This window comes from Mastigoproctus giganteus, chromosome 5, assembly GCF_048544385.1.
Source record: "Mastigoproctus giganteus isolate SK-2022 chromosome 5, ASM4854438v1, whole genome shotgun sequence".
Taxonomy (NCBI): domain Eukaryota; kingdom Metazoa; phylum Arthropoda; class Arachnida; order Uropygi; family Thelyphonidae; genus Mastigoproctus; species Mastigoproctus giganteus.
Genome location: NC_143579.1, coordinates 25550452 through 25572924, shown reverse-complemented (window position 1 = coordinate 25572924; position 22473 = coordinate 25550452). Strand labels below are relative to the sequence as shown.

Genomic DNA, 22473 nt, shown 5'->3' with positions numbered 1-22473 from the left:
TGATTTTTTATAATTCATAAATCACCCTCACACCCCAATAATCTGAATTCTCAAATTTGTTTTTAAGAATGTTGCATAATTTTGAATGCTAAGTAGGAGAGAACTGTATGTGGATCACTAAATTCAGAAAATATTGTCCAACAAATGAATTTAACAGAATGAAATAAAAACAATTTGAATTTAAAAAAAAAAATCCAGGTTAGGGGATCTCTGAGAAAGAATACTGGAGCAAACATACACACTGGTACTATCTTTGAAGGGGAAGGAATCATAGAACATATAATTAGGATAAATGAGATAAGTGAAGGGTCAAGGAAATCAATAACTGAAATTCTGTCAGAGAAGATGTTTGGACTCAGAGAAACACAGTAGACAGATATGGAAATTACTGAGATTAGAACTGATACTATATATATATTGATGAAATTAATTCAGAAGTGTTTTAGAGGTTTAGTTATTTTCCCAGATAAGTCTATTCCATTAGTTTGCCTGTTTGTAGCACATTGATGTAGGTGAGGTAAAAGTTGGTCATTAATCAGACTCATTCACAGTTAGCAGAATAAAGGCAGTAAGATTATACACCTAATGATCTGGTTTTCTTCTAGAGTATAGCCAATTGTTTCGGTCTGGTGGTTACCCTGAAAAGAAATTTTAAAGCTGTACCCTTAAAATTTGAGGACATGGATTTGAAGTTATGACTAGAATCACCATTTTCCTATCCCCCATGCACCCCACCAAACCCAAACTAGATGTTTTACAACCAAACGAGTAAATGCATGGGCTGTGTTAGGGTAATGAAGATTAAGAACAGGTGCATATACACCAATGCTAGGATTATAGTAAATAAATTTGATGAATTGGAAGTGCTGGTTAAGACATCAAAGGCAGATATTGTTGAGATATCAGACACATGGTGTCACACAGATATAAGCGGTGCAGAAATCAAATTTGGGGAGTACAATGTGTACAGACAGGATACGAAGGGATGAGGAGTTATGCTGTTTGTTAAGAAACACATAAAATCAAAGGAAGTGCATCCAGTTGATATAGATGGACAGTGCAATGGTGAGTCAGTTTAGTGTAACATAAGCACCGGAAAACCAAAAATGAGAGTAGGAGTGTAATATAAGCATAATGACTCTGATGAGTACAATCAACAACTGTACAGAGAAATAGAGTGGGCCAGTAAATCAGAATGTCTTATAATGGGGGTTTTAGCTTCCCAGATATTGACGAGAACTTTTGGGTTGGTCACTCACACACTAGCAAGACTTTTGTGGATTTATTGGAGGATTGTTTTCTACAGCAACATGTTCGAGGAGCAACCAGAGGGAGTAATACTCTTGATCTGATTATCAGCAGTGATTATTAATGCATTAAGAATTTGCTGATAAAGGGAAACACTAGGTGGCAGTGATCACAGTGTACTGACGTGGGATTTACTTAAAGATGTCACTACCATCAGCGGTAAAGGAAAGAGTTTTTGCTTTCGTAAAGGTGACTAGTGGTCTCAGACAGTTTTTAAATTCTATACAATGGGACCAACTGATGTTACGAACAACACATTTCTAAATGAGAAGCATTCAAGGAATTCATCTTGGAAACTATTACACTTTCATGCCTAAAAAAATGCTGTTCAAGGTTTACGCCTAAATGGATGTCAGATCAACTAATGAGACTCATGGCAGAGAAGCAAAATGCATAGGATGCATATAAATTATCAGGCGACATGGAGGCCTACAGTAGATATAATCTGTATATAGTCTGTAATCAAGTTACAAAGGAGGTTACGCAAACAAAGGCAGATTACAAGGAATCTTTGGCAAAGGATGCAAAGAAAAACAGCAAAGACATCTTTACCTATATAAACTCTAGAAGGAAGTAGATGAATCAGGTTTGTCCACTTGATATTAATGAATCAACTGTAAATAATCCTGCTCAGATCACTGACAAACTGAATGAGTATTTTGCATCTACATTCACACATGGGGAATTCTGTAGGGAAGTTGAGGATGGAAGTTTATTAAACTCTAACAGGGAGCAAAATGATAATAAATGAGAGCAAAGTGGAGAAAAAATTGTTGAAGTTAAACTTAAGAACGGCACCTGGAGTGGGTGGGATCTATCCAGTTTTATTAAAGGAGGTGACAAAGGAAGTAAGCAAACCCTTAGCCATAATTATGAGAGCATCCTTGGATTCAGGGAAGTTCCCCATAGACTGAAGATGTGCAAATGTATCCCTAATTCACAAAGTAGGATCAAAAGGTGACATGGGTAATTACAGACCTGTTAGTTTAACTTCTGTTCCAGGAAAAATAATGGAGTCACTGGTTAAAGAAGCATTGCGGGATCATCTAGACCAGCATTTCCCAAACTGTGTTTGGCCGAACGCTAGTGTTCCTTGAGATGTGAACAAGTGTTACATGAAAAATCATAATTAATATTTCAATTTTTTTTAAATAATAAAAAAATTATTTTAAAAATTTAAAATTAAAATTTTAAAATTTTCATTCTCCAGGGCAGTGGAGAATGAAAAATACCTAGGGGTAATTGTGCAGTTGTCTGAGCAGTGCAGATGGGCTGCCAGAGCATGTCATGGAGTTTTGGCAATAATATATAGGAATTCTGCTAGCAGAGACTAGGAGGTGATTATCTCTTTGTATAAGGCAATGGTCAGGCCACACCTTGAGTACTGTATACAGGTCTGGAGGCCTCATTTTAGGAAGGATGCAGAGTTGCTAGAACAAGTACAGAAAAGGGGAACAAGATTGGTGAGATGAAGAAAGGCTTAAGTTGTGCAAGGTGCAGCATCTGGAGACTAGGCACCTGCGAGGTGATTTGATATAGGTATATAAGGCCTTGACTGGTTTGAGCAGGCTCAATGCTGATGGGATACTTCCGCTTGCTCAGACTAAAAACCTGAGGGGGCATAGATTCAAATTGAGGAAAGACAGTTGTAGAATAGATGTACAGAAGTTTGCCTTTAGTAGCCAACGAGTAATTGATTGCTGGAACAGAATTACAGACTTTCATCTATTGTTGTGGAAGTTGATAGCTTAAATAAATTTAAAGCTGAACTAGACAAACATTTGAGTGACCGGATGGGTGAAATGGGAAGGTTTTTATTTATTTATTTTTTTTTTTGTATGATGCTGTATAAGCTTACTTTCTTGTATCATATGCCTCTGCTAATACTAAAATAAAATAAAATAAATAAATTTTGCATATTTGTAGCATACACCACTTTTGTATCATTATAATTTTTAACAATTATTTTTCGGTTATTAATATACTGGCATAAACTAATAGTCAGATAGACTGCGGAACACTTTATTTTGGCGGGCTTTTGCTTGGAGAAGTATGCGATTTAAGTTGGAGTACACGGATTGAAGAAGAGGGGGAAGCGAACCAATATCATAACTAAACTTACTTCCTTGAATAAAAAACTTTTGATAATTATCAGTATCATTAAATATTATTAAAATAAATTACCATGGATTTGTGGTTGAAAAAGGAACTTTAAAATGAGATGCAAGTACTTCTAGTATTGTAATGTGGTCAATGAAGACGAGCACAATATTGTCACACTTCATAGTGAGGACGAACAATCGCAGCCGTTTGTTCCCAAAAAATTCGAATCGAAAAAACAGGTACCAACTAATAAAAGACCAAAACAAAAGTATGATGACAGTTATTTGAATTTCGGCTTTACATGTGTAAATAAAGATGCTTGTTACACGGTGTGTCGTATGTAATAAAATATTAGCAAACGTTTCTTTGACTCCCACTAAACTTGTGTTTTGTGTGTTCCGTAAATATATATTGTGAAATGAAAAGTGTTCCATGACTAAAAAAGTTTGGGAAACACTGATCTAGACAAGACTGCAGTAATATTTCAGTCACAGCATGTGTTTATTAAGGGAAAGTCTTGTCTGACCAATTTGATTGGATACTATGATGTGGTCACAAAGGAACTGATGCATAAAATAATTTTAATATCATATACTTGAATTTCAGGAAAGCTTTTGATACTGTTGCACATTAGCATTAGTAGAGGCATATGATGCAAGAAAGCAAGCTTATGCAGCATCAGCCAGAAAAAAAAAAAAAAAAAGAACGCTCCCATTTCACCCCTCCGTTCATTCCAAATACCTGTCCAGCTCAGCCTTAAATTTATTTAGGCTATCAACTTCCACAACAAAGGATGGAAGTCTGCTCCACTGATCAACTACCTGCTGGCTAAAGGCAAACTTCCGCATATCCATCCTACATCTATCTTTCCTCAATCTGAAATTATGCCCTCTCAGGTGATTATTCTGAGCAAGAGGAAGAATCCCATCAGCATTGAGCATGCTCAAACCATTCAAGGCTTTATACACTCTATCAGATCACCTCACAGGTGCCTAGTCTCCAGACACTGTAATTTGCAAAACTTAAGCCTTTCTTCATAAGAGCAATCCTCTGTTCAGAGGGTTGCCCTTCTCTGTACTCATTCCAACAGCTCTACATCCTTCTTAAAATGAGGCCTCCAGACCTGTATATAGTACTCAAGGTGTGACCTGATCATTGCCTTATACAAGGGGATATTACCTCCTTATCCCTGCTAGAAAAATTCCTGTGTATCATTGACAACACACCATGAGCTACTCTTGCAGGCCGTCTGCACTACTCAGAAAACTTCATATCTGCCTGCACAATTACCCCAAGGTCCTTTTCACTCTCAACCACTGTCAGTGTAATACCACAGAGTTGATACGTTACTCCGGGGTTACTGCTTCCCGTATGTAGTACTTTACATTTGTCAGTGTTAAACTTCATTTGCCACCTCCAGCCCATCTGCTCAACTTTTGTAGATCCTGTTTCAGTAGCATACTGTCATTGGTGTCCTTAACAACCCTGCCAACCTTCATATCATCTGCAAACTTAGACATTACGCTTGATATACCATCATCAGTATCATTTATAAATACAGAAAACAACAATGGACCCAACACTGAACCTGAGGGACTCCACTAATAACATTAGTCCACAATGAGCAGTATCCATTGATTACCACTCTCTGTCTTCTCCCACTCAACCATCCCTTTATCCATAGCAGCAATTTGCCTCCAATGCCACACTGCTCCAATTTGTGCAGCAGTCTTCCATGTGCAACAGTATCAAAAGCCTTTCTAAGATCCAAATATATGATATCAGAGTTATTCCCTGCATCCAGTTCCTTTGTGACCACATCATAGTATCCAATCAGATTGGTCAGGCAAGACTTTCCCTTTCCGAACTATAAGTGAAGTTTTGTCTGGATGATCCTGCAGTGCTTCTTTAACCAGTGCCTCCATTAATTTTCCTGGAAACAGAAGTTAAACTAACAGGTCTATAATTACTTGTGTAAACGTGGAAGACTACTGTACAAATTGGAGCAGTATGGCATTAAGGGCAGGTTTCTATAATGGATACAAGAATGGTTGAATGGGAGAAGACAGAGAGTGGTAATCAATGGACACTGCTCTTCACGGACTAACGTTATTACTCGAGTACCCCATGGTTCGGTGTTTGGCCCATTGTTATTTTCTATATTTATCAATGATATTGATGAAGATATATCAGGCTTAATGTTCAAGTTCGCAGGTGATACAAAGATTGGCAGGATTGTTACTGATAGTAATGACAGTTCGCTACTGCAACAGGATTTAGAAAGGTTGGGCAGACAAGCTGAGAAGTGGCAACTGAAGTTTAACATTGACAAATGCAAAACAGTAACCCCAGAGAAACGTATGAACTGTGTGGTACTACACCCAGAGTGATAGAGAATGAAAAAGACCTGGGGGTAATTGTGCAGTCAGATATGATTTTTTCTGAGCGGTGTATACAGGAATAGGGAAATATGCTAGTAGGGAAAAGGAGGTGGTTATCTCTTTGTATAAGGTCAGGCCAAACCTTGAGTACTGTATACAGGTCTGGAGGCCTCATTTTAGAAAGGATGTAGCATTGCTAGACAAAGTACAGAGAAGGGGCAACGAGATTGGTGTGGGAAATGAAGGGGTCCTCTTACCAAGAAAGGATTAAATTCTTCAAAATACAGCATCTGTAGACTAAGCACCTGTGCGGTGATCTGATTGAGGTGTATAAGGCTTTTAATGGGTTCAGCATGCTGAATTCTGATGGGATTCTTTCTCTTGCTCAGATTATGAACCTGAGAAGGCATAAATTCAAATTGAGGAAAGACAGTTGTAGAATAGATGTGCAGAAATATGCCTTTAGCTAGCAGGTAGTCGATTGCTGGAACAAAGTTCTATCTCTCGTTGTGGATGTGTTCATTGTTGAAATAAATTCAAACAACTAGACAAAGCTTTGAAGCAAATGGTTGGGTGAAATGGGAAGGGGTTCTTTTTTTTGTTGTTTTTTTTTTTTTTTTTTTTTGCTGATTCTCTATAAACTTTCTTTCTTATTCTGGTAGCTTCAAATTCATTGACACTTCTATGGTAATAAAATATATATGTTGTTGATTGCTATCATTTATATAATAAATTTTTTGTTTTTTCAGAGACATAAAATTACTTTATTTATTGTTACTAATGAAATGCATCTTTATCATTTTTTAGCTAAAAGAAAAAGAAAAGCAACATTTACAAGCATTAACTAATGAGTGGAAACGACGTGATACAGAAAGAGAGTTGATGATGCAAAGAAAGGTTAGCATATTCTTTTGCAGGTTGTATATTGTGTGTGAGAGAGAGATAAAAACACTGGCAAAAATAGTAGCTACCTTGCCTCTATCAAAAGTTAGTGTTATTAATGTTCAATACCCTCCTATAAAATGTCTGTGAAGTTGTGATACAGTTACAGTGAAGGCTACAGGTGCTAAAATTATTTTACTGACTGATTTTAGAGTGCATCTGACATGAAAGATAATGGAATTTTCGTCCTAAAAGTGTACACTATTATTAAGAAAGAAAATTTTGACTTGCTAACACTGTCATTTTAACCTAAAGGAGAGATAGGGGAAATAATTTGACCTAGAAATACCTTATATTTTGCAATCAAGTCTTCAGCCCTGTTTGTTTTGTGTCATTAGCTTGTGTATGGTCGATAATCATAGTCCCTTTAGTTTCCATAAGAACAGATTAGCTGGTTAGTAATATCATTATTTTTTGCGTCTAACAAAAAAATAATAAAATTTTGGGTTTTTCAATCTATGCACCATCATTATTGTTAAAATTGGTGACAGCCACTACTGAGTTAAATTCACATCATCCTGAGCCATATGCTTACTGTTTCTAGTGGAAACCATATTTACTGGTAGATAAAATTAAATAAATTACAAAACTATATCAGTATATTCAATAAAACATAGGAGACATACTCTGGTTTTGTTCCATATATTTTTATTAGTGAAATATTTGCAAATTTTCGAACAGATGAATCCCTTGCTAAGATTATCTTGCTTGGAACCAGAGTAATGAGTGCCTGGTGATCCACCCAATTAATGTATGGTAATACTCTCCACCAAAATGAGCCACCAAAGTTTCAAGGCATTTACTTTTCATATTGCTTTTCAAGGCATCTATATGCTTTTTTCAAATCAAAAATTTGTTTTCACAAATTTTTCGAACAGATGAATCCCTTGCTAAGATTATCTTGCTTGGAACCAGAGTAATGAGTGCCTGGTGATCCACCCAATTTATGTATGGTAATACTCTCCACCAAAATGAGCCACCAAAGTTTCAAGGCATTTACTTTTCATATTGCTTTTCAAGGCATCTATGTGCTTTTTTCAAATCAAAAATTTGTTTTCACAAATAAAAAACAAAATGCACCACTATCATTGTTACAGCTGGTGGTCGAACCACTGCTGAAGCTCACACCATCCTGATAACATTATGCTCATTATTTCTATTGGAAAACATATTTACTGCTAGATACAATTAAATAAATAAAAAAAATATATCAATATATTCAATAAAAGTATAATTTATTTATAGATTACAAGCAAGAAATAAACAAATTACAAATATACAATAAGGTTTAATTAGTACTCTAAACTCTTGCTATTGGACTACTTATGCCTGATGCAGTGAATAACTATTCAGTTTCATTCACATTATATTACTAATGTAAGATTTATCAACTAGGATCCAAGAAAACAGCGCTTCCGTAGCCAGATGGGAAGGAGCAACAGTGCGTAGCACACGCTTCTTGATTAGACCGGGGTTCGAGCCCGTCACCACCAAATACGGAGGATGCAGAAAGGTCAGGGAATGACCACCGCATATCCCGGAGCAATATGGCCTTAGTTGCTAATGCTCCTAAAAACCAAATAACAAACAAACAACCAAGAAAACAAAATAGAGTATTATATACAAAAAATCTAAATTTCTTTAACATTGAAATGAACAGTTTGATTAATCAGTGGACAATCTCTTCGAACTTGTGTGTGTGTGTGTGTGTGTGTGTGTGTGTGTGTGTGCGTGTGCGTGTGTGTGTGTGTGTGTGTGCGCGCGCGCGTGCGTGCGTGCGTGCGTGCGTGCAAATAATTTATAGGCACTAGTTTGATATATATTAAGTCCCTGTGACCTTACTTTCTGTTCAACCCTCATGCATTATCAAAACTTTGGGATACATATATCATTCTCTCCCCCCCCTCCTTCTCTGGCTCCATTATTAAATATTAAAAATAGTATTTATCATTTATAGTTGCCCATGCCAATATATAGAATTTTTTTTTTTATAATGAAACGTAAATTGTTGTTATCAAGTGAATCTTATTGTATATTAAGTATTACAAAATAATGGAACTACTTAATAATTTGTGGCATCTTGAATTATTTTGTCAGGCCTAATCATCAAGAAAAGTATCTCACATTAATATTTCTACCCTAAGAAACTGTATTCTGTGTTTGATAAAATTCATTTATATTGGATAGGAGGATTTTAATGATATTATATGATAAAAAAAAAAAAGTAGATTAGCTAAGTTTGCAATTCAGTTACCTACACTTGATCCATTTCTGATTACCCGTTAAGCAGAATTTTGTTATATTACAGATAAATAAAATGTAATATACTTTATGAAAATGCTGTGGTTTTTTTTCTAGCTTCAAGAATGTATTAATTTAGAAGAAAAGTTAAAACAAGCTTTAGCAGATACCACCATGCAGAAAAGGTGTTTGGCAGATCGAGAAGCTGAGGTAACTTTCAAAAGGAAATTACAGACTCTGATAGCTTAATTATTCTTCACTAATATATATATAGGGGGCACAAAACATGTTTCTTTCTTTTTAGTGAATAATGTAAAATTAACTAAATATTGAATGGTATAGTTGATTTTAATATGTCAAATACTAGCTCTTCAAGGTGATCAGTTGTTGCACTGAATATAATGAAAAATACCAAATATAAACCTCTGTTGACCATGAAAAGATTCAAAGACTAATCATTCCAAAAAAAAAAATGCACATGACCATTGCAAACAATTTTACTAAAATCTTTTCCAATGAAAGATAGCAAGAGTGATACTGGATCACCTAAGTATAATGAAAAAGTCAGAGAGTTGGCATGAAAGTTTTCTCTTCTGAAACAAAATCTCTTTTATAATTAAATTATCCTCTTCATAATTAAAAGTCTTCCTTTTGTAGTATTAAGTATGTCTAGTTTGAATGAAATTATTGTTTTTATGTATTTTCTCTATAACAAACATTCTGCAGATGAAACAAATACATAAATTACCGACTGTGCATTTCTTTCATTCATAGAATGTGTGCTATGGTTTATTTGATTCTGTAAAGTTCAGTTGTTAAAAATTTTAGTGACAAATTCATTATGGTCAGCAAATGCATTGATTATCAGTTTCAAACTGTCTTATGTTTCAAAAAAGTCTCATGTTCAGCAAGCAAAGTATCTAATCTTCATTTGTTGAAACTTCAAAGCAGGGTTGCTCCATTACTTGCCACCCATCTGGAAACATTCAGGTTCATATTCTTTCTGTTATAAGGTAACTTAAAAAAGTTCTTGAAAGAAACTTATGGTTAAATACAGTTCAAATGCCTTTCTATTTTGTTTACATGTTCAAAATTAATACTACGCTTCACTTCCTCATCAGTCTGCCTTAGCATATCTTACTTACTCCTCAAGTAATTTTATTACAGGTTAGTATTAGTTTGCTTTTTCAAATATTTACAGATGCAAATGACTGTTCACAATTACAGTTAGGAAATAACACTTAGAATGTTAAACTATACGGTTGATGTGTTCAAGAAATGAATACACATAAATAAAGGCACTGATGTGCCTTCATTTATGTGTTGTTTCATTGTCCTGTGAATTTATTTTCATAAAGCATCTTCTACCTTACTTTTCAAATAGCCCTTATATAAATTATATTCTCAAGCAAACTGTGCTCCCTTATATAAATCATGTTCTCAGGGAATGTAATAAATATCTTGTTGTTTAAATAAGCCTATAAATTTAGTCATATCCACCATAATCACTTTTGTGAAGAAAGGTTTATAAAAATATGAATCTAAAAATATCATTTCTTGAACAAACTACAGTTAATGAACTGAATAATGGAAACTTTTGGTTACCAGGACCCCATGACATGTATGAAAATCTGAAGATGTTACGACATGCAGTTTGCTTCCCAGCTTTCCTCTGTATGTGGGTATGAAAAGAGCAACTTTGAATAGAATTAAATCATTGGAGCGTGGCGGCTGGTGGAAGCATTTGTGAAAAAGACATGAAACTCACTAATGTTTCATGGGGAACTGCCTCAAAGGCATAAAATGTCAGCATGAAAGACAAGAAGATGTCATTGTCATCAAAATGTAACAGCAGACAGCGCATATGTGTCAACAGAGACTTCAAGTTATTAGTCTGGATTGTAAAGCATAAAAGACAAGCAATGGCATACCAAGTATATATGTGCAGAATTCATTCTGCACATATATACAGAATGTCTGGGTTACAGACAATCTGTCTCCGTAATGATGGTCAGAAGAGAGCTACACAAAGATGGATACTCTGGCTGGGTTTTGTGCTCATAATACCCACCACCACTACCTGTCAATATGCCCCATGTTGCTAGGAACATAGGCCACAGATCACTGAGTGTATGATGTGATCTGAGAATTTCCCTTCACTTTTTCACAGTGAACAGACGTGGTGACAGCCAAAGATACCATAAGTTTTGAAGTGTCCACGTCCAGTAATCAAGAATTTGAGTGGTTCTGTACTGGTGTGGTCAGATTACCAAAGCTTGTGTCTCCCCTCCAGAGAGAGAAAGATACTCATCCCAGTAGATGACTATCTTACTAGCATGAGCTGTGCAGGCATCTGGAGTGATCATCTACACTCCATGCTGCAGCATTATTGCTCTACCAGAATGAATGTCCTCCAGGATGACAGTGCTATGATTCACAGAATCTATAATGTTAAGCAGTTGTCCAGAGATCACAGGAATGAAGTTACCATCTGCTATGGCCATTGCAGTCCCTTGATATCAGTCCCATAGAAAATTTGTGTGGACTTCTGGAGCAGCAGCAGCAGTATTCACAACACGGGTTTTTGCCACCATCCATCCTGCTCAAATTAACAACTTTTTTTTTTCTTTTTTTTTTTTTTTATTGATGAATGGTGCCAGATCTCTGTAGGACAGTTCCAGTTTAGTGGATTCTGTAAACTGTATCAGTCCTATCCTGGATACATACTGCATCAACACCATACTGAATGACTTTTAATAAGTAGTTCCATTATTCCATCCACCACCCATATAACTCAATGTAATTATCTTCACAGTTATTTCTTAATAGGACACCTCCATAGCCAGGTGGGAAGGAGCAGCAGTGCGTAGCACACGCTTCTTGATTAGACCGGGGTTCGAGCCCGTCACCACCAAATACGGAGGATGCGGAAAGGTCAGGGAATGACCACCGCATATCTCGGAGCAATATGGCCTTAGTTGCTAATGCTCCTAAAAAAAACAAATAACAAAACAAATAATAACAATTTCTTAAAAGCAGAAAACTAAAACTCAATAAATGAAAGTTTTGTGATAAGTTTATTTATTAATTTATTTTGATACTGTTTGCAGTTAGTCCGGGATACTTCAGACTTAAAACACCAACAGCACCGACAGCAACAAGAAACAAAGGATGTTGTATCACGTATAAAGAATGAATGTGATCACTTACTAGAAATGGAAAGGTAAATATTTTTAACTCAATTTCTAATAAATTATAATTAATTTTTTGACATGTAAATTACAGAGGTTAGTGTTTATTAGTATTAGTATTGGGAACAAATTGCAAGGAAGAAAAGCTTATACAGCACGAACCAAAAAAATTACCCAACATTTGCCTACTCCTCATAGTAATTTGTTCAAGCCACCTTTTTTTTTTATTCAGACTACCCACTTCCAATCATTAGGTAGAAATTTATTATAACAATCAATTATTACTCAGGATAAATGAAAATTTCCATACATTTCTTTTGTGACTATCCTTTTCCAGTTTAAAACTATATCCCCTTTTATGCATGTGTGTGTGTCATCTGAAAAAAAAAAAAGTAAAGATGATATCAGTGTTTAGTTTATTTAACTCTTTTAAAGCCTTTTACACTTCTATTAGATCACCACACTGATACCGCACTTCCAATGATTGTAATTTACAGAACCTTAGTTTTCCTTTTGTGTCACCAACTAATCTTGGTGCTTTTCTCTGCATACTTTCTAACAGATTGATATTTTTCCTAAAATGAGGTTTCCAAACTTGTATGCAGTATTCCATATGTAGCCTAACCATTGCCTTATACAATAGGATAAACACCTATTTGTCCTTGTTGGCATATATCCTATATCACCAATGAAAGAATCCTATGGACTGTTCTAGCTGCCTGTTTGCATTGTTCAGAGAATTTCGTGTCATACTGTATAATTACCCATGTCTTTTTCCATATCAAATACCTTGAGTTTGGTTCTACCTGTGGTATGTTATTCAGGGATTACTACTGCTCAAATGCATTTATTGCACTTGGGCAGCAGTTATCCTTGCATTTATTGATTTTAAACCTCAGTTGCCACTTTTCAGCCTATCTGCTTAGTTTATCTACATTTTCTTGGAGCAGCATGCCTTGATTACTGTCATTAAACACTGTGCCTACCTTTGAATTATCAGCAAGCTTGGATATCAAGCTTGAATAAATATGGAAAACAGTAAGGGCCCAACACTGATGCCTGTGGTAGCCCTACTCATTACATTAATCCATGAAGTGCAGTGGCCATGCCACATTGCTTCAATTTATACAATAATTGCACATGTGGTACAGTGTCAAATGCTTTAATGAAATCTATGTCAGAATTATTCTTTGCATTCACCTCACAGAAGCTAATCGGATGGCTTAGGTATGGTTTGTCTTTAAAAAACCCATTCTGTATGGCTCCACTATTATCAAGATGAACTTGCATTACTTCTTTAGATATTGACTCTGTTATTTTCCCCGCCTCAGAGGTTAGACTGACAGATCTGTAGTTATCTATCTCATTCTCTGAACCTTGTAACTCCCAATCTGTATTAGATAGACTTCTGCTAATTCTGTCTCTAAAAACTTAATGTATATATGCTATTTCATGGTTAAGTAGTGGGCAGCAGAATTTAAACAAGAGAGGAAGAGCCTGGAAGATGAACCACTTCCAGTTCTACAATGTCCATCTCTCCAGAAGTTGACAGTGTGCTGGTGATTAGTGATCGACGAGTGACAGTTTGGTACATTGCAGTGTCTTGGACATCTCATCTGAATGTGTACCGCACAATAACAGAGGTTTCCACTATGAAAAAGGTGTTGGCATGAGGTTTTCACTATGAAAAAAGTGTCAGCAAAATTATTGAAAGCAGATGAAAAACACACAAGAATTCCAAGTCAAGTAAATATTTGCGTCATTTTCAAGCAGATCCAGCATTTTTTCTTGCAAGGTTTGTAACCATAGATGAGATATGTAGGCAAAGGAGAAGTCCAAAATGGAAACACAGCCCTTCTTCCCCTGCAAAGAAAGCCAAGTCAGTTCCTCTTGCTGGAAAGATGATGGCATAGGTTTTTAGGATGCTGATGGAGTGTTACTAGTGGATTATCTCCAGCAAGGCTAGAGAGTCACAAGGGTATATTATGCAGACCTTTTGAGATATTTGCATCTTGTTCTATTAGGACAGTATTCCTGCACACAAATCTCTCATTGCTCTGGCTGCACTGCATTAGTGTGGCTTTGAAATCTTGGGCCATCCTCCATATCCACCAGATGTAGCACATTGAACTTTCCTTGTTTTCTAATTTGAAAAGTACCTGGCTGGCATCCATTTTCCCACTGATGTCATTGCTACAATTGATGCATTCCTGGTGGCCCATGAAAGAACATTGTTTGAAGCTGGAATCAACATATTACAGCATTGGTGGCAAAAGTGTATCAACTGTAAAGTGGCCAATACACTTTTGCCACCAATAAGTCCAAAGTGGATTTATCTCATATTTTACTGTATGAGAGGTTACTATATATAACTGGAACATGTTGGGATTACTGGAAAGATTCTAAGCCTGGCTGCAGAGCAAAAGACAAAGTGTTATTAGTTAAAGTAAGCAGTCTCCAGAGTTCCCCTATATGCCACTGTAGCATCTGCAAGACAGAAGCCAGTTTGTGTGCATGCAAGTGCTGGCACCTGGTGACTTTGCAGCCAGGGTGCAGGGAACACTTGGTCCCTGACTTCCATCCCTAGCTGTGTGGAGGTGCACAAAGGACTTTTATCAGAGTGAGAAACATACTGAGATTTCCAGAGCTAGCTGGAGACCTCAAAGAATATGTGAAATGGAAAGGCATCTAGTGGGAGAAGTGGGAACAGGTAAGGGAGGAAAAGTAATAGAAAAGAGGGGAGGAAGGAGAGACTTCCCCTGAAAACGAAGAGAAAAGTTTATAATAGGAAATAGAATTAGAAGTGAAAGTACTGGTCAACATAAAACTTATCTAAATTTACAATATAGAGTAGAAGACAGAGGGTTGTGATCAATGGATATTCTTCAAGTTGGTGTAACTAACATTACACCAACCTGAAGAATATCCATTGATCCCACAAGTTGACCAAGGATCACTTCTTGCCCCACTCTTGTTTCTGATTTTCATAAACGTCAATGAAGGGATAAAGGATGTGTTGCAAAAATTTGCAGATAATGTAAAGATTGGGAGAGTTGTTAATTAATGATCAGCGCTAAGCAGTATTCCTTCAGGATGACTTGAACAGGCTTCAAAAATGGTCAGAAAAAGTGATAATGTAAAGATTGGGAGAGTTGTTAATTAATGATCAGGGCTAAGCAGTATTCCTTCAGGATGACTTGAACAGGCTTCAAAAATGGTCAGAAAAAGTGGTAGCTATGTTTTGCAGCTAAATGCAAGGTCTTACAATTGGGAAATAGCACCCTCAAAATAAATTATACACCTTGTGAGGGTGAATTAAAAACATTAGAGGAAGAAAGGGATCTGGGAGTTATGATACATACAGATATGAAGTTTTATGAGCAGTGTAAACAGGTGGCCAGGAAAGCTCAATGTGACCTATTGATAATTTATCGAACATTATCCTGTAGAGAGTCACATCCCACTGTATGAGCCAATTGTAAGGCCACATTTCAAATACTATCCAAGTATGGAGACCTCATCTGAAAAAAAAATGAACTGCTTGAAAAGGGTCCAAAGACGGATAACTCACATAATGAGATTGGCAAAAGGACAACCATACAGGGAAAGGCTCCAATTATGTGGGCTTCAGAGTGAGCTTGGCAACTGGGCACCTTACAGGAGGACCTGATCGAAGTTTATAAGGCTCTGAGAGCGGTTGTTAAAAATGAATGAAGGCAGAATTTCATTTATAAAGAATTCCAGAAGTAGGGGCCATAAATTTAAATTACAGGGGAAGAGGTTTAAAGTAGATTGTAGGAAGTTTTCTTTTAGCCATCAAGTCATTGATTACCGGAACAAGTTGCCTCCATAGATAGTTGAGAGTGACAGTTTGCAGAAATTCAAAGGTCAACTGGATAATTACCTACATGAGGAGAGAAATGTGTGGTATTTCTTGAAACATTCACTAGGATACAATCCTGGTTTTCTGGAGCATGTCTCACAATACTAAACTGTTTGTTTTCTTCCACCACTAACTCTTCTGTCACTACATACTGCAGGTCTTTCCTCTTATTTGAATTTTCTTGTTTCATCACAAAATGACAACAGCCATTCAATCTCTTTGGAATCTGAACTTGTTGGCCTTTTTCTAGAAAGAACGTTCTTATTTTGGACATCTCCTAGCTGAACAAGCAACTTTTTTCAAAACTGCTTGTGACGAAGTTTTATTTTTTTTTTGTTTTTTTTTTAGATGAATCCGTCACCTTCACCAAGATGAAGCTGTTCACAATTTAAACCTTCTAATAGTTAGAAAATCAACTTTCTCCACCATTTCATTGATTTCTGAGTGAAAGAATAACTCACACAGTAATGGTCAGCTCTCCTACTGCTCCCATATTTTTTCTATATTCACAAATAGCAACTGGCTTTTCAATATTTAAGATTTCCCCTCCTTTTACCTTACCTGTTGTGACCACAGTTTGAGTATCAAAGAAAGTAGAAAGCATAGGTACAGTTCTTTTGTCTTTCCACTCCAGCACTTAAACTTTATATCGTCCTTTTGGAAACTAATGACTCTTGTGTTTTAAATTTTCTTTGTCATCTTGATCTCTATCAGTAAAAAATTCTTGCTTTCCATAACAGTGCCTGTTATGCATATATTCAGTTTATATAGTTCTTCTGCTAGTTGAATGCTAGTGTAAAATCAGTCAATGATCAAATGAAATCCACCAGTATTCCTTTATAGATGTTTTTCATTTAGTTCCGTATTGACAATTGCACCAAAAAAACCTTTAATTCATTTATTGAAACTGAAACCCAGTTACACCATATGGAACAATCAGGAAGTATACTGTGATACTGTTGCACATGGAAGACTGCTGTACAAATTGGAGAGATATGGCATTAAGGGTAAGTTGCTACAATGGATAAAGGGATGGTTGAGTGGGAGATGACAGAGAGTGGTAATCAATGGACACTGCTCTTCATGGACAAATCTTATTAGTGGAGTTCCCTAGGGTTCGGTGTTGGATGCATTGTTGTTTTGTATATTTATCAATGATATTGATGAAGGTACATCAGGTTTAATGTCCAAGTTTGCAGATGATACAAAGGTTGGCAGGGTTGTTAACGACAGCAAAGACAGTATGCTACTCCAACTGGATCTAGATAAGTTGGGAAAATGGGCGGAGAAGTGACAACTGAAGTTTAACATCGACAAATGCAAAGTACTGCATATGGGTAGCAATAACCGAAGTGAAATGTACCAACTGTGTGATACTACACTCAGGTAAAGTGAAAAGGACTTGGGGGTAATTGTGCAGTTGAATATGAAGTTTGCTTAGCAGCGCAGATGGGCTGCCATGGCAGGTCACGGAGTCTTGTCCATGATATATAGGAATTTTGCTGGCAGGGACAGGGAGGTGATTATCCAGTTATATAAGGCAATGGTCAGGCCACACCTAGAGTACTGTGTACAGTTCTGGAGGCCTCATTTTAGGAAGGATGTAGAGTTGCTAGAATGAGTACAAAGAAGAGCAACAAGATTGGTGAGGGGAACAAAGGGGTGCTCTTACCAAGAAAAGCTTAAGTTCTGCAAATTGCAGCGCCTGGAGAGTAGGCACCTGCAAGGTGATCTGATTGAGGTGTATAAGGCCTTGAATGGGTTGAGCAAGCTGAATGTTGATTAGATTCTTCCGTTTGTTCACATTAAGAACCTGAGGGGGCACAGATGAGGAAAGATAGTTATAGAATAGATGCGCAGAAATTTGCCTTTAGCCAGCGGGTAGTTGATTGGTGGGAAACAATTCCATCTATTGTTGTTGAAGTTGATAGCCTAAATAAATTTAAGACTGAGCTGGACAGACATTTGGAACAAATGGAGGGATGAAATGGGAGGTGTTTTTTTTTTTGTCTGATGCTGCATAAGGTTGCTTTCTTGCATCATATGCCTCTACTAATGCTAACTTACCTGAAAGATTTTCTTTAGCATGATTATTTTTTCATTCAAAATATTCAAGTTTGATTTTTGGAATACTCGAATGAAATCCACAGTTTGAAACAGAAGAGGGAAATTGTTTGAATGAAACAACATTAATTTTCCTTGGTCTTCAATTTCCCACACCAGCATTAGTTGACAGGTCATCATCATATTATTAATCACTGCTGCAAGATATATCATCAGGATTGAAAATAACATCATCCTCACTATCCGACAAAAGTAAATCAAATTCTTATTCAGAAAGTTATAGCAATTTTTCATTAGAAATTTTTTCATTACAAGATATTGACACCATAACTAAAACATTTAGTTTCTGATAGAAAGTAAATATGTAGTGAACAGTAAAAATGAAAAACAAACTGCAGCCACTGGCTATTAACTATTGAATGTATTGGCAAATTATTTATATGCAGTTCAATAATTACACCAACTTCTTCAGAAGAGTGGAAAACAAGCTATATAATTGGCAAAACAGAAAGGTGCATCTGATGCAACATTGGATCACAAAGGATTAAATTATTACTCTGTATATATACCCCTCCCCTCCAAACAAGCAGTTTTTTAACCTACCTAACACTACATTGATATATTTTCATATGATGCAAGAAAGCAAGCTTATATAGCATCAGCCAAAAAAACACACACACACACACACACCCTTCTCATTTCACCCATCCACTTGCTCCAAATGTTTGTCTAGTTTTGCCTTGAATCTGTTTAAGCTATCAACTTCTACAATGACAGATGGAAGTTTGTTCTAGCAATCAACCACCTGTTGGCTAAAGGCAAACTTCCGCACATCTATCCTACAACTGTCTTTCCTCAATTTGAATGTATGCCCTCTCAGGCGATTATTCTGAGCAAGAGGAAGAATCCTATCAGCATTGAGCATGCTCAAACCACTGAAGGCTTTATACTCCTCAATCAGATTACTTCCCAGGTGCCTAGACACTGTAATTTCCAAAACTTAAGTCTTTCTTCATAAGAGCAACCCATTGTTCCATTCACTAATCTCGTTGCCCTTCTCTGTACTCGTTCCAAAAGCTCTACATCCTTCTTAAAATGAGGCCTCCAGACATGTATACAGTACTCAAGGTGTGGCCTGACCATTGCCTTATACAAGAGGATAATCACCTCCTTATCCCTGCTAGAAAAATTCCTGTATATCATTGACAAGACACCATGAGCTACTCTTGTAGACCGTCTCCACTACTCAGAAACTTCATATCTTCCTGGCACAATTACCCCCAGGTCCTTTTAACTCTCTACTGTCAGTGTAGTACCACACAATTAATATGTTACTCTGGAGTTACTGCTTCCCATATGCAGTACTTTACGTTTGTCAATGTTAAACTTCAGTTGACACCTATCAGCCCATCAGCTCAACTTTTCTAGATCCTATTGCAGCAGCATACTATCATTAGTGTCATTAACAACCCTGCCGACCTTCGTATTGTCTGCAAACTTGGGCGTTAAGCCTGATATACCATCATCAATATCATTAATGAATACAGAAAACAACAATAGACCCAACACCAAACCCTGAGGGACTCCGCTTATAACACTAGTCCACAAGGAGCAGTGTCCATTGATTAGTCTTCTCTATCTTCACTGGCGCATTATGGCCACAGCTGCCAATGCGCCATAAAAAACCAAACCAATCAATCAATCAATCAATCTATCTTCTCCCACACAACCATCTCTTTATCCATAGCAGCAATTTGCCTCCAATGCCACACTGCTCCAATTTGTGCAGCAGTTTTCCATGTGCAACAGTATCAAAAGGCTTTCTAAGATCCAAATATATCATATCAAAATTATTCTTTGCATCCAGTTCCTTTGCAACCATATCATATTATCCAATCATATTGGTCAGACAAGCCTTCCCCTTAACAAACCCATGCTGTGTCCAAGCTATAACTGAAGTCTTGTTTAGATGATTCTGCAATGCTTCTTTAACCAGTGCCTCCATTAATTTCCCTGGAACAGAAGTTAAACTAACAGGTCTGTAATTACCTGTGTCTCCCTTTGATCCTCCTTTGTGGATTGGGGTCACATTTACACATCTCCAGCCCATGGGTACCTCACCTGAATCCAAGGAAGCTCACATAATTATGGCTAAGGGTGTGCTTACCTCCTTTAATGTATCTGGATAGATTCCATCCACCTCAGGTTCCTTTCTTACGTTTATCTTCAACAATTCCTCCTACACTTTACTCTCACTTGTTACAAGATTATCTAGCTTACTGCCAGAGTTTAATACACCTCTGCCATTCCCCTCCCTGAATAACTTCTAATGTATGAAGGTAGATGCAAAATATTCATTTAGTTTGTTAGCTACCTGTGCAGGATCATCAGCAGTTCAACCATCGATATCAAATGGACCAATCTGATTCATCCCCTTCCTTCTAGAGTTTACATAAGTAAAGAATTCTTTGCTGTTTTTCTTTGCATCCCTTGCCAAAGATTTCTCATAATCTGCCTTTGCCCGCCTAATCTCCTTTGTGACTTGGTTACAGACCAGCTTATATCTGTCATAGGCTTCCGTTTCACCTGTTAATTTATATATATATATATATATATATATACCATGCATTTTTCTTCTCTGCCACATGTCTAATTAGTTCATCTGACATCCATTTAGGCCTAAATCTTGAACAAATTTCTTAGTTGGTATGAAAAACATAATAGCTTCCAAGATTATTTCTTTGAATGCTTCCCGTTTTGAATTTGCTGTTAGTAACATCATCAGTTGGTCCCACTATATAGAATTTAAATACTGTCTCAGACCACCGTAGTCACCTTCACGAAAGCAAAAACCTTTCCATTTACCACTGATGGTAGTTACCTCTTTGAGTAAATCCCACTTCAGCACGATGTGATCACTGCCACCTAATGGTTCCTTTATCTGCAGATTCTTAATGCATGAAGAATCACTACTGATAATCAGATCAAGAGTATTACTCCCTCCAGTTGCCTCCCGAACATGCTGCTGTAGAAAACAATCATCCAATAAATCCACAAAAGCATTAGTGTGAGTGACCAACCCACAAATTCTAGTCAATCTCTGGGAAATTAAAATTCCCCATTATAAGGCAGTCTGATTTACTGGCCCACTCTATTTCTCTGCACAATTGCTCATTATACTCATCAGATTTATTAGGCCTATAACACACATCTACTCTCATTTTTGCTTTCCCAGTGCTTATGTCACACCAAACAGATTCAACATTGTATTGTCCACCAACATCAATTGGATGCACTTCCTTAGATTTTGTGTGTATCTTAACTAACAGCATAACCTCTTCTCCCTTCCTGTCCTGTCCTGTCCTATCTATCCTTTCTGTACACATTGTACTCCCCAAATTTCTCACCCAGTTGAGAGCTGGGTGAGAAATAAAGGAATACCTATGTCAGAAATGAGGATTTTAGGAAAAATAAATGAAACTAATAGATGGAAGGAATGGCAGAACTTTATTACAAATGTTTAAATAAAAATACATATATAATAAATGGTAAGTTGAGAAAACTTAAAATGGTATGGGCGTGCAAAAATATAGGAGAAGGAAGGTTATCTAACAAATGTTCAGAGCAAAAATGAATTTATAAATAGTAGGTTTAGAGGGAACAAAAAGGTGGAACAGTAGTGTCAAGCAAGCATTAGAGGAAGTGGGGTTGATGTTGACTAAATAGCTAGCAGAAAATAGTATAGCATGGAGGAAAATAGTAAATGGAAAACTGGATAATCCAAAATGGCTGATTTGTACCATCAGAGTGATTATGAATATTATTGTTTTGTACATAAATATTTTAATTAATTATTTTTTATTTATTTATTTTATTTATTTTTTTTTTTTTCAGAAAGAAAGTTGAAGAACTACAGGAAGAAAAGAAAAACCTCCTCCATCAAGTAAAGAATATTCTGCAATTAACATTTTAAGTATTTTGACTCTGCGATGGGTGCACATATCTAAAATGTGCTAATGTGGCTATTAAATATAAATAGAAATTATCTATCAAAGTGATCGGTATCAATTTTAGTATTCTTTACTTATGTTTCCTTTCGATCTGTGTAATTAATTGTTTTGTTAATGAAGTTTGGCCCTAAACTAATAAAATAACACATTTTTATTAAACCTATTGCATGTGATCATTAAAAATTAGCAAAGTTGATAATTGTAACCTTGCTAAATAAAATAGCAAATCAGCAAACTTGCCAATTCTGACAGAATGCTACCGTTGCATGCTTTAGGACCAACTTGAATTGTTGGTGTGCACTACATAATTCAAATGCCAATATCAAGGAACATGGGAGTTTTGTTTTCAC

At 36.4% G+C, this 22473-nt stretch overlaps 1 protein-coding gene across 1 annotated transcript in view; it reads left to right on the top strand.

Annotated features, from left to right (window-relative positions):
• LOC150085249 (centrosomal protein of 120 kDa-like) overlaps positions 1 to 22473 on the top strand; it is a 213987-nt gene that overhangs the window by 160664 nt on the left and 30850 nt on the right. Inside the window, exons 13-16 of the mRNA XM_090374498.1 lie at positions 6600 to 6689; positions 9093 to 9185; positions 12086 to 12198; positions 22008 to 22056. Of these exons, the coding sequence (XP_090230624.1) occupies positions 6600 to 6689; positions 9093 to 9185; positions 12086 to 12198; positions 22008 to 22056 (345 nt within the window). The remainder of the gene's footprint in view (positions 1 to 6599; positions 6690 to 9092; positions 9186 to 12085; positions 12199 to 22007; positions 22057 to 22473) is intronic.